Below are 15470 nucleotides of genomic sequence, written 5' to 3' on the forward strand. Positions count from 1 at the left end.
CTCTCTCTCTCTCTCTCTCTCTCTCTCTCTCTCTCAACAACAGCACCTCAATTCCATTCCAATTTTTGTGTTAATCAAGGCTAGGTTAGGTTTTGCTGTAATAACAGATATAGTCTTAAATTTCAGTTGCTTAACACAAAAGTTTATTTCTTGCTCACATCACCATCCAATACAGATTGGGCAGTTTTCCTATAGAACTCTCCTCCAATAAATAGCTCTCTTCCAATTGAGCGTCGGTCTTTATTTTAATGTGACATATTTGAAGTTACATAAAGCAGGGTAAGTGTGAAGAATTTGTGTGGTCAAGTGGCTTATTTCTACATCTCTACCCACTCTTCACTTCCCCAGTATGGCAAGGCCCCCCTTGCAGTGAAATCTGAGAGTATACTGCAGAGAAGAGGTAGGTGGCTCTCCTAGGTACTGGGAAAAAGTGTGGTCCTGGGGGTGGCCACTACAATAGGGATGGAAGGAGAGTGGAGGGGTGTTGAGTAGGAGAAAGTTAGGGAGACCTGGGGAAAAAATAGAGAAGATTGGAAAGGGAGAGAGGTGAAGTATGATGTGCCAAGGCTTTCAGAAACCCCAGTGAAATGCACGTCAAGAACTAAAGGGGCAACAGCGCACTTGGGGTGGGGGACAGAGGGAGTGAGAGGATAAAGTACTTAGAAGGAAAAAAGTTTCCGCACTGATATTTTAGACCAAAGAAGCCAATGGCCACTTGTAGGTGGTCTTCTTGGTCACCGATGTAAATATTATTTTATTTTTAGGATGTGAACTTCTGCTGCTAAGTGCAGAAACTCAGTAGTTCAAAGAAATAAAACACAAAGCCATGTTTTTCCAAATGTTTTCATCAGAAATCTTATCACAACTCTAAACTGGAGATCTCATTTGTTTGTCTCTAAATCGAATAGGTTAAGATATTTTCAAAAACATAGTCACTTTTATGATTTTAGGAAACATTTGGACAGAAACAATAGAATCTTTCTTTAAAAATATAAACGTATTTCTAATTTCTGGATGTTGATTTTTTAGATTCCCTTGCAAAATGTTTTTCACTGGTGTCTATACTACTTTTCCTTCCTCACAAACATGATGCAAAGCATGTGGGTTCCCTGGTGATCCGTAAGGCCTGATTAGCATCTCAATTTCCTTCTTTAATAAGAAATTCCATCAGGAGCCACTTAATGTTCCTGACTGGGTTTTTAAGTACAAACAAAACAGTGGTACCAGTTGAGCTGTGAAAAAGCACAGGGGGGATACCCAGGACCACTTTAGAAAGATCAAGGACAGGATTTTGTTTTAATTTCTTTGCTTTCTAGAAGCTACAGACCTATCAAGACTCCCACCTTTGGGGTGACCTGATTGCACATTTGCATTCTCTAGTGCAATAGCCCTACCTCAGAGCAATCTGAGGGAGAGTCTGGGAAATGAATAAATAAGGCCACACCCTTAGGGAACCATTCCTTCTTTTAAAAAGGGCCAAAAGCAGAAAGAGGCTTGGAGTGCTAAAGTAAAAGGTAGTGGCAGAGACTGGAGAGGAGAAAAGTGAATTGAGTCTTAGAAAAATTTAGTCAGTTCCAACTAGTTTTATGCTGTTGAAATTTTTAAATGTTTAAATTATGAACTGACTAGATATTCTATTTCTTTATAAATGACTTTATACTTGCTATTCTCAAATTTGCGTGTGTGCGTGAGAGAGAGAGAGAGAGAGAGAGAGAGAGGAGAGTTTTTATATCTTATCAATGGTTACGATTTATGGTTGACAAAAGTTCTTGAATGATTTACTTAGATAAATTATCTTGATTCTATGCACTTGATCAAAATTATACCCTTCTAGTCTTTGCCAGGGCTAAGAACCTCATCTTTATAAGAGCCTGGAATAGGGAAAAGTTAGTCTGGGGATCCGGATCTTGTCATCAAGTTGTCTATGATAATTTTCTGCTCTTCTAATATTTTGTAAATCCAACTAGTTCATCTCAGAGATTTCCTAGGTGCACACCACAGTGTTGTTGGAAATACCTGTTCAACACTAAACTATTATATCAGTTTGCCTCCTATAAAGCTATTCTTAGAAGCACAGGGCTTAGAAAAGAAAAACGTCTCTTTAGCTCGACTATGATCAGTAGCTTCTGATCATCCACACTAATGAATGAAAAGTGGAAAAATACCAGTCCTTATTTTGGAAAAATGCCTATGGTTTCAAGTAAAACAGCCATCCCATTGTACTTGAACCAACTAGAACCTACCATCAATGAATACTTTTAATACACAGATTCAGGCAGAAGAGCAAATCGAGCTCTTCAAACTATATGGTGTCATACTGTAGAAGTCTGGTATGAACAGTGCATCTAGCATTAGTCCTGCCCCGTGCCTCATTGCTACAGTAGGAAGCAGAGTGTGCCCTGGGGTACTCTTCCAGATGCACACAGATGTTGGTAAGGCGACACAGTTAAGGAGTTTTTGTGAGGGTAAAATTAAACCAGGTTAAGATGAAAATATGCAACGATGTAAAGAATCTACAAAGAAACAACCAAAAGTGGGCTAAATTATTACTACAAATATATTATAGTAATATAATAGCGTAAATTATTATTACGTTATTATTTGCTTCATTTTCTGGTTAAGGACATTTCCTACTTTGAAGGTGGCAACCAAGGTTCTTCATCCCAAATATGCAAGCTATGCTGTTGGAAATTGTCTGTTGGTATGCATGTAAAAATAAATTGCACAAGTTCTTCTGATTAAAAGGAAATCCGTTTTATTGATTAAATTCTATAATATCTTCATATACAAAAGATTAATGTACTTCCTCATAAGCTTTTCAAATGATTGTCTCTGTTGAAGATAATTGCCATACACACAAGCCAGAAATAACTCCTGAGTCTCATGATAAATCATACATAGCCATAAATTGAAATATGTATATGTTTCAGGTGGCTGAACTTGTAACCAGTGAGTTCTTCGAACAAGGAGATCGGGAGAGAGCAGAACTCAAACTCATTCCTTCAGTAAGTTCATCCTTTTATTGTGACGTATTTACCCTGTTGAATGACATTTTTTAAAATGACTCCAAATCACAAGTTGAAAATGGGAAAGATTGAGAATGGACTTAAGGAAGCCCTCCTGAAAGTTTAAAACTTTAATTAAACTTTGATGCTAAGCACTCTTATTCCCAGGTTTCTGATTAAGAGTGGTGAGCTACTTAACAAGAATTTCCTGAGCACCCACAGAGGGACAAGTAGGCACAAGGGAGGATGTGCAGAGTGGCATTTGAATAATTCAAAGCCTAGTGCTAGAATTTCAGATGTGGTCAATGGCTACTTCGGAACAGAAATACAGAAAAAATTAAAGGTAAGCTGTCCAGACTTGAGGAACTAGAAAAGACAGCTGCAGTGAATCATGATATTCTAGATTTTATTTTCCCATTTTGACCATTCCAAAATCTCAAAAGCAAATCATTTCAAGTCTTTTTTTTTTGTTTGCAAAATGAAAAGTTTCCTGGGGAACTAGGTTCTGCTGATTGAAATGCTATTTATATTGGATTCATCCATTCAAATATTATTTGAGAATGCTTACTGTAAGCTCAGGATAATGCTGTTTTTACTCATCATGATACAAAAGATATAAATGCCTTGGCCACCGCCCTCAAGGAGAGGGTAGCCTTTTTATTCTTAATGAATGGTTAGCTAAAACCCCAATGACTCTGAGAATGGTGCAAAGTATTTTAATGCTTGGCACAGCACAGTAGATTCAGTGAAGCTCAAGAAATGTGTCAGTTGTCCAGAATGTCTGTTTATGAGGATTCAAATCAACTGACTTTTGAACATTTGGAGGTATTTATAAGATCTTCAAGTTTTAAGGCACCTTTCTTTGATGACTTTTAAAAGCAAGGAAAAGCAGTAGAACCAGCTCCTAGTTCAGTTTCTTTCTTTCTTTCTTTTTTTTTTTTTTGAAGTTAGAACTTACAGTCCTACTAATTTTGACTATCCTTAATTTGTCGCATACCTATGAAAGGCCAGAAGACTGCATAGGTTAAAATGCTCACCAATTGTTTTAGTTTCCAAAGCAACATCTATTTATACTGTTTTCAAAACATACCTTTATTCTTTTTTTGTGATGTCTCCAAATTTGGTTATAATAAAGATAAAGATACTAGATTGGAATAGATAGTTAATGTGTAAAAGCTAGTACAACCCAAATTTGTCTCAGCTATATATCTATTTTCAAATAAAAGCTTTTCCTTCCTTTAAAAAACTGTTTTAAAGGCATCCTCTGAAGGGTTTACAACGCAGCAGTACCACAGGTCATTTAATTAAATTAAAAAATATGAGTCAGTTACCAGCATTGGTGAGCTGGCAGCTGCAATAGCGCAGCACTAAGGAGCCTTTGTCTGCAGGCTCCAAGAAGGCGTTTTCTGAAGACATAAATGAAATTGATTTTGTGGTAGACAGATAGCTCTAAATGCTACTCTCTCCTCACAAAAGGCTACTTAACATGGCTAATGACTGGGTTCTGGCTGCTGTGGCAGAAGTATCCCTCATCGGTCTTTTTCCAAAGATGTCTAGAAATGTATGCACCCAGAGCTGACATTGCCGTGTTCATTATTCCTTGATATTTAGGAAAAAAATTATCCAGAAGCCGCCTTCAGCTGTCTTGGTCCTAAAGGTCATCAGCGTAACTTCATGAGGACAAAAGCTGATCTGGGCTACAGCCAAAGGGTTGGTAGTAGAACCAGTGAGTCAGTTAATAGAACGTGCTTGAGCACCTCCAGATATCAAGCATGAAGCTGGGCACTGCCATCTTCCTTGCCTTCAAAAAACTTGTTGACTGGTGGGAGACACAGACATTAAATAACTAATCGCTAATAATCAATAGCAAGATGCAAAATGCTATAAAGGGAAAGCCAGGACAGTATGTTACCTCACACTTCCACTCATCAAGCATTTATTAAGAAATGACTAGTCCAGAAACGGACCCTTACAGTTATGGTCAAGCAATTTTCGACATGGTGTCCAGAGGATGCAATGTGGGGAAAAAATAGTCTTTTCACCAAATGGTGCGTGGACAGTAGGATATCAAATGCAAATGACGTTGGACCCCTATCTCTGACATACTCCCAAAATAACCTGAAAATGGGTCATGGACATAAATGTTGGAGCTAAAACTATAAAACTTTTAGAAGAAAAAAAGGTATAAATCTTCTGGTTTAGATTTGGTGATGGTGTCTTAGATGTGATACCAAAAGCACAAGAGACAAAAGAAAAAATAGATAATTGGATTTCATCAAAATGAAAACCTTTGTGTGTAAAGGACACTATCAAGAAACTAAAAAGATAACCCATAGGATGGAAGAAATTATTTGCAAATCGTATATCTGATATGGGCCTAGTATCTAGAATATATAAAGATTATTACAATTTAACAATAGAAAGACAATCCAGTTTATTAAATGGACAAAGGGTTTGAATAGACATTTCTCCAAAGAATACATATAAATGCCAATAAGCACATGAAAACATGTTCAAAATCATTAGTCTTAAGGGAAACACAAATTAAAATCACAGTGAGATACTACTTCACGCCCACTAAGATGACTATAATAAAAAACAGACAATAGCAATAGTTGGCAGGGATATGGAGAAATTGGAACTTTTACATTGCTGGTGGGAGTATAAAATGATGCAGCTGCTTTGGAAAACAGTTTGGCAAACCCTCAAAACATTAAACATTAGAGTTATCATATGGCCCAGCAATTCTACCGCTAGGTATATCCCCAAGAGAAATGAAAACATACATCCAAGCAAAAACTTGTACATGAATGTTCATAGCAGCATTATTCATAATAGCCAAAAAGTGGAAACAACTGAAATGTCCATTAATTGATGAATGGATAAACAATATATGATATATCTGTACAATGGACTATCATTTGGCAATAAAAATGAATGAAGTGCTAATGCATGTTACAGGAATAAACCTTGAAAACGTTATGCTAAGTGAAAGAAGCCAGTCACAAAGACCACATAGCATATGATTCTATTTATATGAAATGTGCAGAACAGGCAAATCTATAGAAACAGAAAGTAGATTAGTGGTTGCCTAAAGCTGGTGATTTGGGGGAGACTGAGGAATGACATTGGTATGGGATTTCTTTTTGGGGTGACAAAAATTGACTAATGTTAATGGCTGTACAACTGATTTTGAATCTACTGAAATCACTGTTTTTTAAAAAATTAACCGTATACTATGTACCAGAAACAGAGTAATTAGACAAATGAGATATTTAAAAAAAATTTTAAAATGTTTCAGATAACAATGAGGGCTATAGAGAAGATAAAACAGAATAATTTTTTTTAAAGGAACACTTTTGACCAAGACTCACTCAGTTCCCAAGAATCATCCCTTTCTCCAGCACATTTCATGGTCTCCAAATTCTAGTCCTCTTTCCTAATAGTTAACATTTCATATTGCAAGAAAAAGATGTGCAGAGCCTCTGGGAGTCAGTGACCTTCTCCTTAATTTGGAGATATTTTCCGCAGCAGTACCTTCCTATCTTGTGAGCCTTGGCAGCTGGTGACTTCTGTCCCACCCACACCCACCCTCGTTCATAAGTCTAAAGGATGCAGGATTTTTTAACATCTCTGGGGGACGTTAAAGGGGATGTCTTGGATCTTCCCTCATGACCTGTGTGAATACCAGAACAATGTGGATGGCACCTTTTATCTGGAAGAAAGACAATAAGGCCAGGCAAGGTCAGTCACCTCTTAAACCCTGGCCTTAAGAACAAAGTCCTTAAGAACAAAGGGAGGGACTTTCTCACTGGAGTAGAAGTGGCAGTGTTTGTTGAAGGAATCTGTTTTAGCTCTCCAATTCCAACTGATTGTTTTCCTTTTTATGTCTGCCCAATAGAAATATGTCACTTCCTTTTCTCAAAAATGTACCTAAATTTTCCAAACATTGTATCATAAAGTTTAAAGACTGGGAATGAGGAGAGATGGGTACCTTCTACCATCATCCATCCAGTGATAGATAAAAAATTAGGAGTTTATCATTGACAGACAAAACTTTACCGAAGAACACACAGAATTGCCAAACCAACACTCACCCAGAAAAATTAATACATACAGTTTCTATTTAAAATAAAATTGTTTTTAAAGATCTTTTCCAAACTATCCCACCCTCTTTCACTGTAAAAATACACTGTTTTGTAGCACTAAAACACACCCCCTTCCCCTTGATTTGTACCCAATTCCCAGTGACCTGATGACTTGATTTAGTGGCAGTTACCAGTGTCTGAAGGCAGATTTTGGCCCCAAGGAGTTGTGTGCTATAAAGTTCAAATAAATTCACTTACAAATCTCATAAAAAGAGGTGAAAATACTTTATTTCTCATCATAGATAAAAGAAAAGAAAGTACGTGTAAAGATTGATTGTGATTTGTGAAGAGTTCCGTTGGTAAAAATTGGATCATTGTGGCAAAGTGTTTGACAAAGCACCTGTAAAACAGTCCAGTGTAATAAAGCAAAGTTCTCCTCCTCCATTCTAGGCTATTTTTGATCGGAACCGGAAAGATGAACTGCCTCGGTTGCAGCTGGAGTGGATCGATAGCATCTGTATGCCTTTGTATCAGGTACTCATGATTCGGGAGGGTCTGCGTGTCCTCACTGAGCCAGTGTGTAGGTACCGTATTTTCAGAAGCTTTAGTTTTAGGAGACTCTTCAGGGTGTGTATGTTTCTAAGAACTACGGTCACAGTTTATCTTTTCTCAGATTTTTGACCCATCCCCTGGGAAAAGATGGTACTACAATGCTAGAGACCTGAATCTCCTTCCAAGACATAATCTCCATGGGCCTCAACTCTCTCATCTATAAATTAGGAATAATAAGGCTTTTCTCAATGTTTCCCAAACTGCGCCCCATGGAACATGAGGATGCTGCCATAGCCTAATAGATAACTCTGCAAAAAGAGCTCTCAGGCCCAGTAACTAGGGAACCTCCCCGCACACCAAAATACTGAAGGCTCAGAGAAGTCCTTCAGGAAAGACATACGTTTAACCTTAATTAACTCAGAATTTCTCAAACACTTGACCATGGAAATCTTTTTCATTTTTTTATAATTTTTCCTCCACTTTTATTATTATGAGAGACAAGAGCATTCCATGAATCACAGTTTTCTGCTTCAACCCCATGGTCTGGGCCATGGAGTTTGGTGAAGCCCCTTCCATCTAAAAAATATGCCTCTCGCTGAGATGCATGTGACAATTGCCGACCACTGACTTCTGAGCAAGATTCACTAATGGTTTCCAGCTCTGCTGCCTTGTGTTCAGGACCGGCTCCTGGCAAGAAGACAAGTGTCATCAACTTTGAATGCGCACACGCCACTATTTGAGTATGGGTTAGGGCTGGCATCCGTTAACTCTGGCAGTTTGCTGTGCCTTGGCTTTTAATTCTGCTTCTAAGCCTTCGCTTTCGTGTGTAAAACCTGGCACGTTCTTTACCCCCTACCTAGCTCAATCAGACTGAACTTCTTCTCTAACTTCAAATGAGAAAACACATGCAGGGAAGACGAAACCGCTTTACTTTCTCCCTCTGTGTAACTCCATTAAAAATGCAGTATTGTTTTTTAAGGACCTCACAACCATTAAGTTTCAGGCTTATCTACCACTTTGTTTCAGCACTTTTAGGAATTGCTGAGCCCTGTCACGTTATCCTTAAAAACGAAACAAAACAAAAAAAAACCTTAGAATACTGCCTCGAAGATGTAATTTTTTAATGATTATAAATAACAAAAGTAAATTTGTTTTTTTGTTTGTTTGTTTTATGTTTAACTGTTAAATACATGCTACGATAAAAGCAAAGTTTAAAATAATCTAAAATAGGTTATTTTAGTTATAAATGGAATATAGCGTTCTTTTATTTAATAATGATAGATCAGGTGAAAAAATCAAGAGCGACATACCCTTTATTATAAGAAGATCCTCTGCTCTCTTTTCTTCCTGTCTGCTCCTCCCATCCTCAATCCTCTGGTATCTCTGAATAAGTTGGGCCCCCATGTATAAAGCCCACAGCTGTTGGATCAGGTGTATCTTCCTTTGCCGAAGTGACCTTGACAATACATATTGAATTATTCTTTTGTTATTCGGTTTCCTGTGCACATTTAGGCAATAAATGAGATGGATAAATTATTCTTGCAATTAATAAATTCCTTTTATATAGGTAAAGCTTAGGAGGATGAAGACATGTATTTGTGGATTTGATAAATTTTTGGTACTGGTTTGCAAAGCTACTTTGGAATGAACTCAAAGTTAACGCACACTTCCAAAGTGATTAGTTATAGTAAACGCTGAAAAGGATGCTCACGTGCTCTTCCATGTTCATTTATTTCATTACTGATTCACAATCGTTTGGGCTTATCTTATATTTCCTACTGAATACTTGGAATACTTCAGGTTAAAAATGAAGTTCCTTGAATTTAAACTGAAAATAGCAATTTCCAGAATTTAAGAAGTACCATATCACATTATCTATCATTCCTGACTTTTCTGTGTTACTTTACTGCTTACCTGTAAGGTTAGTTACACCTGCTATCTGTAGCCACAGGAAATTAACATATAGAAATGTTAAGTGACACTGCCACCAGATGAGAGTTGCATCTCGCCCATCCAGGACCTTGATTTTGGTGTAATGGCCTTTCTACTGCCCCATTCCACTTCTGCTGGATAGTTCTACACTGTTTTCTTATGAAACTAACTGGGGAGAGTAATGGCAATCTAAAGAGCAATGTGAAAGGAGCTGTGTGTTAAAGTTCACATTTACACCTGCTGCTAGATCTTCTTGGTTAACAAAGCAAGAAACTCATATTCTTTTCTGAATTCCTTATATCACTAATCTTAAAAAATTATCTCATGGATTCTATTTTCAAATTCTTTACAAGGTTTTGAAACCAACCCTTCAAAAAGCCTGCAAACTGAAACTTTGTAAAGTGATTTAAAGTATTCTCTCTGAAGGTCCTATTTTGTTCCACTTCACACAGTGAGTTTTTCCTTATTGAGCTAGACAATTGCACATTAATGGTTGGTGCTTCAGAACTAAAATGGAATCGGTCAATAGACAGGAATCACCATTAGTGCGAAGACACAAAATCTTGAGGAAATGACTCGCTAAGCAAGAAAAGTCACTGATGTGACACTAGTCACTGAGGCAAAATGTATGCAGAAACTCTGGTTGTTATTGGGGTTTCGAGCACGCAAGTGCAATAATAAAGAGTCTGAGAGGACAAAAGGCAAATGGGAAAGTATGCAGGTGGCAGGAATCCCAAATGTGATTTGTTTGAAATGACATGGTTTGAATCACAGAGCATAAAAATCGTGGCCTTGCCAGTCAGTCTGGGCATAGAGCAAAAGGATATAGAATAGGACGTGAGACAAAGAATGTCTCTTTTAATGACCAAGACCCTGACCTGAAGGTGGGGCAGGTTTACGTGGCAAGAAACCTCACATAGTAACCGAGGTTGCTTACATCGAGAGCTAGAATCCCCTTGCAGGTGGAGCAGCATGGAGAAATGCAGTCTGCTGAGGGACCTCCACACTGGAGGCTGCTGGGTGGGACAGCAGGACAGAATCCAGGGTTTGGTCAGGGAGAGTGGAGATGCAAGTGAGAAGTAGATGCAACTACGGTTTTAATACAACTTTTAACTTCATTGATTTCACTAGGTAAGTTGGATTTTAGTTCATGGTTCTGAGAGGATCGTGCTTGTCAAATAGCAAAATAGATCATGTACTCTCTGCTTGTCCTGGTTTGCTGAGTTTTGTCCCCTCTCCAAGCAAAGGATAAAGATAATAGGTACTCTCAGGTGCCTGAAGGGCTACTCGTTTGTATGACAAGGTAAGAACTTGCAAAAAAGTACACCAGTTCGTTTTGGGTGCTCATTACATTTAAAATTGAAACTCTCATCTCTGGGATGACTTCAGTGAGTATGTTGAGGTAAAACGATGAGAAACCTTTCACCCCAGAAAAATCTATTCATTAGGAAGAGACTTCAGTAATGTAGTAATTGACTAAAAGCGACTGAGAGAAAATACATAAAAATATAGAGATAAAGTAGTGGGTAAGGAAGGAACCTGAAGACAGCAGTCCCAGACCCACAGATAGCTACATAATAGGGAAATACAACATGTTTATAGGTGAGTATATAATTCTCCAGAACTTGCTCATCTTTTTAATCTTATGGTTCCAAACTTTTCTTTTAAAAAAATAGAAATGGTCCTAATAGGCAGAAGTCATGATTTATCTGTGACAGCATTTTAATCAGGAAGCATATAGGGAGCCAGGAGTGGGCAGGGAACCAGCAAAGCGTGTTCCCCGAGAGAGGACTAAAGCCTTGCTTAGTTAGCTCTGTCCTAGCAGGGTATCTCAGAGGAATACATTGACATCTGATTCTCATGCTTTCTGCTGTCTTTGCACCCTGCTGGGGACCCATTAGCCTGCTGCTCAAAGTCTTTGGAGAGAGAAAAAATAGAAAGAAAAAAAAAGAAAGAATTAAAAAAAAGAAAAAGAAAACCACCATCAAACTTTGAAGTCATTGCTGCACCAGCCTTGGGGATAAACAGAAACCTGATGTCGCAGCATCACACTGAGCCTCTCTGTGCAGTAGCAAGCTAAGTTTTTGCCCTTTGTTTTCATTCTCGACTTAATCAAACCTCAGCGTACCTAGAATTTCAATGATGCACAGAGGCATTATAAATCTTCTGTTTGTTAAGGATTGAGGGATTTAATTTTTCCGTGAACAAACATTATCAGACTTTCAGCTCATGCCAAACCAACTCTTAATTTTGGAGTGGAGTTTTTCACAGATGATGCAAAAGAGTTTGACCTGGACAGCATCTAGCCACTGTAATTGGTTCTCGTTCTCATTCTCATTCTCTCTCTCTCTCTCTCTCTCTCTCTCTCTCTCTCTCTCTCTCTCTCTCTCTCTCTCTCCATTGAAAGAGGGGAAAGTTTGGCAAGAGAGTATTGCCTCTTTATAACAATGTCATGGGGCTTCTGCAACAGGCAAGGCTTCTGATGTTATGATTTGACTTTTTTTCTGCCTTCAGTTGTAATGGTTGTTTTGGAAAATGTGTTCTACCTCATGCAATTATTAATATGCTCTCTGGAAAGAAGGGAGAAAATCTTCCATACATAGTTGAAATTGTAAAAACTGGGAATTAGAATGGATAAACTGAAAAAGAGGTTGTAAGGTGCTACTCCAAGACAATTTTTCTAGATAGTAATAAAAGTACCTTAAAAACAACTCAGTGCTCTCCAGATGGTTCATACCTAATATCCTTTTTTTTTTTAAAGAATAATTAATGAACTACTGGGTAACTAGTTAGAATATAATATTGTCTCCTCTTAAAAACCTACAAGGAATGGGATGTGGGTAGGGAGAAGAATAATTTTGTCAGGTGCTTAAAAGAAATGGATACCATCCAAATAAGTTTCCTATAAATATTTTCTCTTGACATCTAGTATTCTTATGGATGAGAGGAAGAAATAGTTGGGGCTAATTTCTTACTTGTTCTTACAAAGCGGGGGACATATATGGAATAACACCATACATAACTCAGTAAACTCAGAAGAAAGGAGGGAAAGAAGAAAGTTAGTTGGGAGGGGTGAAATAACTTCCTATATTCTCTATAATGTATCTATCTGGCTCCAGATAGATTGGGGGGTGGGGCATTCAGGGACTGGTACTTAAACTTGACATTAAAGTATCTCAATTTCCCCTGGTTAAAGCAGACCTTTGGGAGGACCAACACATGATTTATTCCCAATCAGAGCTATTTCTTCTCCCCAGCCAATATCTAGGTGCCAGGGGAGCTCTCTCGTAACCATTCTGCCAGGGGAGCTCTCTCATAACCATTCTTTGACGTGTGGGAGAGGGACCCAAGTACACGTTCTGCCTGTTGGGTCCTACTGGGTTCATTGAGAGGTGGCTGATCAGTGTCTGTATGACTCCGGGTGTGATGCCATGCTGGCTTTGTGTGACTCTGGGTGTGGGTGTGATGAGCACGTTGTACAGGCCCTGGCCACTAGCTCTGGCTGCTGAACTCCATGGACTCCTGTAGGAACCTCGCAGGGCAAGCCTCCACCAGCTTCCTGGGCAGTTCCAGTCAACTGGTTCTCTTACCATTTGCTCAGCTCCTGTGAGACGCCCAGGAACTCCCAGTTACTTTCTCTTCACTCTGCTGTCCACACAACTTCCTCAGCCCTTTCTAATATGCTATGCTGCCTGTTTTAGGAAAATTCTGTCATTTTCTGGAATTGGGCTCAGAAATTCAAGATACTAGTCCTCACCCCACCCTCAGGCTTTAACCCCAAAGAACATGGAGCCTGGACACTCCCTTCCGATTTGATTCTCTCTCACACACATGCATACCCTTCCTATCTCTCTCTCCTTCATCTTTCTCTTCTCTCTTCCTTCCTCCTCTTCTCCCTCCCTCGCTGCTTCCCTAACTGCCACAGTAGAAAATACATTGGTTTAAAATTTTCAGGATATTGTCCTTGTTACACATACTATGCCCAAATCTGAGTGCTGATAGTAAAACCTGTTTACTTCCGTTTTCTATGTACTAGTCAAATATGAATGGAAGAGAAATACAAACATCCAAAAGTCTCTCCCCTGCAGTCTGTCTCCTAAACTTTTGCAAAAATGATCTTCCTTTAAAAAAAAAAAATTTGGAGCATGGCATCCCTCTGCTTAAAAACCTCAGATTACTACCACCATCCATAATATACCTTGCAGACTCCTTGGTTTAGTGTTCCGGGGCCCCCTGTATGAGGCCCCTGCCTCTTGGCCTCACCTCCGGTCGCTCTGCCCACTTTCTCACTTATACACGCTTTGCCCCAAAGCACAGGACATGCTCGCCCTTTCATTCGCCTTCTCATGTCGTCGCCTAAGCCCCCCTCCCCCGTCTCCTTTCTGCCTGGAAGACAGCAGCCCAAACCATCATCTCCTGTTCAACCTTTACTCTCCCTCGACATTCCCACGGCGCTCTATCCAGCTCTTCATAATCACACATAGCACTCTGTACTGTGATTATCTTTCTGTCTGTCTGTCTCTTTTCCACATTTGATTAGTTTCTTGGAACCATCATATTCCTGGTACTTAGCACAGTGCCTACCATATGCAAATTGCTCAGTAAATATTTGTTGAACAAATGAATGAAGAAACAAAGAATGAATAATAGGATGCTGTATAGCAGAATTAATTATAAGCAGTGGAATGGATGTACAAAGTTGGGTTATAATGTCATTTTAAATTATCATCTAGAAATGCATAAAACCCTTCATCAGAGTACACGCCGTTATATTCTTGCCCATAATCTGAAGTATATGGTCTATGATATCTTTTTAGAAAGTAGTTTAGTTCTCATCATGGTTGAATTGGCCCTTAATTCTAACGTAAAAGACCAGTTTATAGCCATGAGTTTTTCAGGGCTTTGACTTTTTCAACCAGGAAATACATGAAATTATTTTATTCAGCATTGCCAGAAAATGTAGTCTTCTGGTTATTTTAACATCCAAGTTAATAGAGAGAGCTAGCGCATATACATAGATTTCAAGAAGTTATATTGTATATTGTATACATGATTTCAAGAAATTATAATACAACAAAGCACACTGTTTATCATGATTAAAATTAATCTTTCTTTGACTTAGGAGACTTTCCAGATGCTACAGTGCCTAACAGTTATCAATACAAACATCAAATAATAATGTGCTATGTAGTATGAAGTGCTGAATAGCAGAAAGGGCTCACTGATAGAGGAGCATTGAAGTTCATGTCACTTCACACACTGTGTGTGACATGTGGCAAAGGCATCTCACACCCTTGGTGACAGCTCGGAGTTCTTCCTGAATATCTGACATGTCATGATGTTTAATTTTGTAGTAGATTTTCTACCTCCGAAAAATAAGTTTTACTTGATAAAGCAACCAGTTCTATGTACATTTGTTATAAATAAAATGGACTTTAATTGTTTTTATTTCATGCAAGTAAAAAAAAAACCCTCTTCTTTATACAGTAGCACTTAATCCATTTCTACTATTCATATGCATTTTATGAGCTCAAAACTGCCACCATGAATCCATATTAAAATGCTGGAAACCGGTGAAAAAATGATAGTCTACTTCTTAATAAGGCTTTTGAAGGTAAAATTTAAGACAAGTTCTTCTCCTTAACCAGATGACAGGCATAAATAACTTTTTTTAAAAGTATTTCTGCTTTGGAATCATGAAGCTAGAAATCACTCAACTCCAAGCCCATACAAGGCTTGGGATATTATCTTTACTTAAGTTACTTTCCAGTTCCTCTAGAAAGCATATTTAAAAGCTAATTTACCTCTTCTTCATGACATTTTCTTCTTTGACTTTTTTCAGAAGAAAAAGGTAGGAAGGGAGCGAGGAAGGAAGAGAGATAGAGAAGGAAAA

General features: G+C 38.3%; 1 protein-coding gene across 1 annotated transcript in view; it reads left to right on the plus strand.

Annotated features, from left to right (window-relative positions):
* PDE11A (phosphodiesterase 11A) overlaps window positions 1-15470 on the plus strand; it is a 327576-nt gene that overhangs the window by 285204 nt on the left and 26902 nt on the right. Inside the window, exons 18-19 of the mRNA XM_011356861.2 lie at window positions 2931-3005; window positions 7544-7627. Coding sequence (XP_011355163.1) covers window positions 2931-3005; window positions 7544-7627 — 159 coding nt within the window. The remainder of the gene's footprint in view (window positions 1-2930; window positions 3006-7543; window positions 7628-15470) is intronic.

The sequence above is a fragment of the Pteropus vampyrus genome, unplaced genomic scaffold, assembly GCF_000151845.1.
Source record: "Pteropus vampyrus isolate Shadow unplaced genomic scaffold, Pvam_2.0 Scaffold2, whole genome shotgun sequence".
In the NCBI taxonomy this organism is placed as follows: Eukaryota; Metazoa; Chordata; class Mammalia; order Chiroptera; family Pteropodidae; genus Pteropus; species Pteropus vampyrus.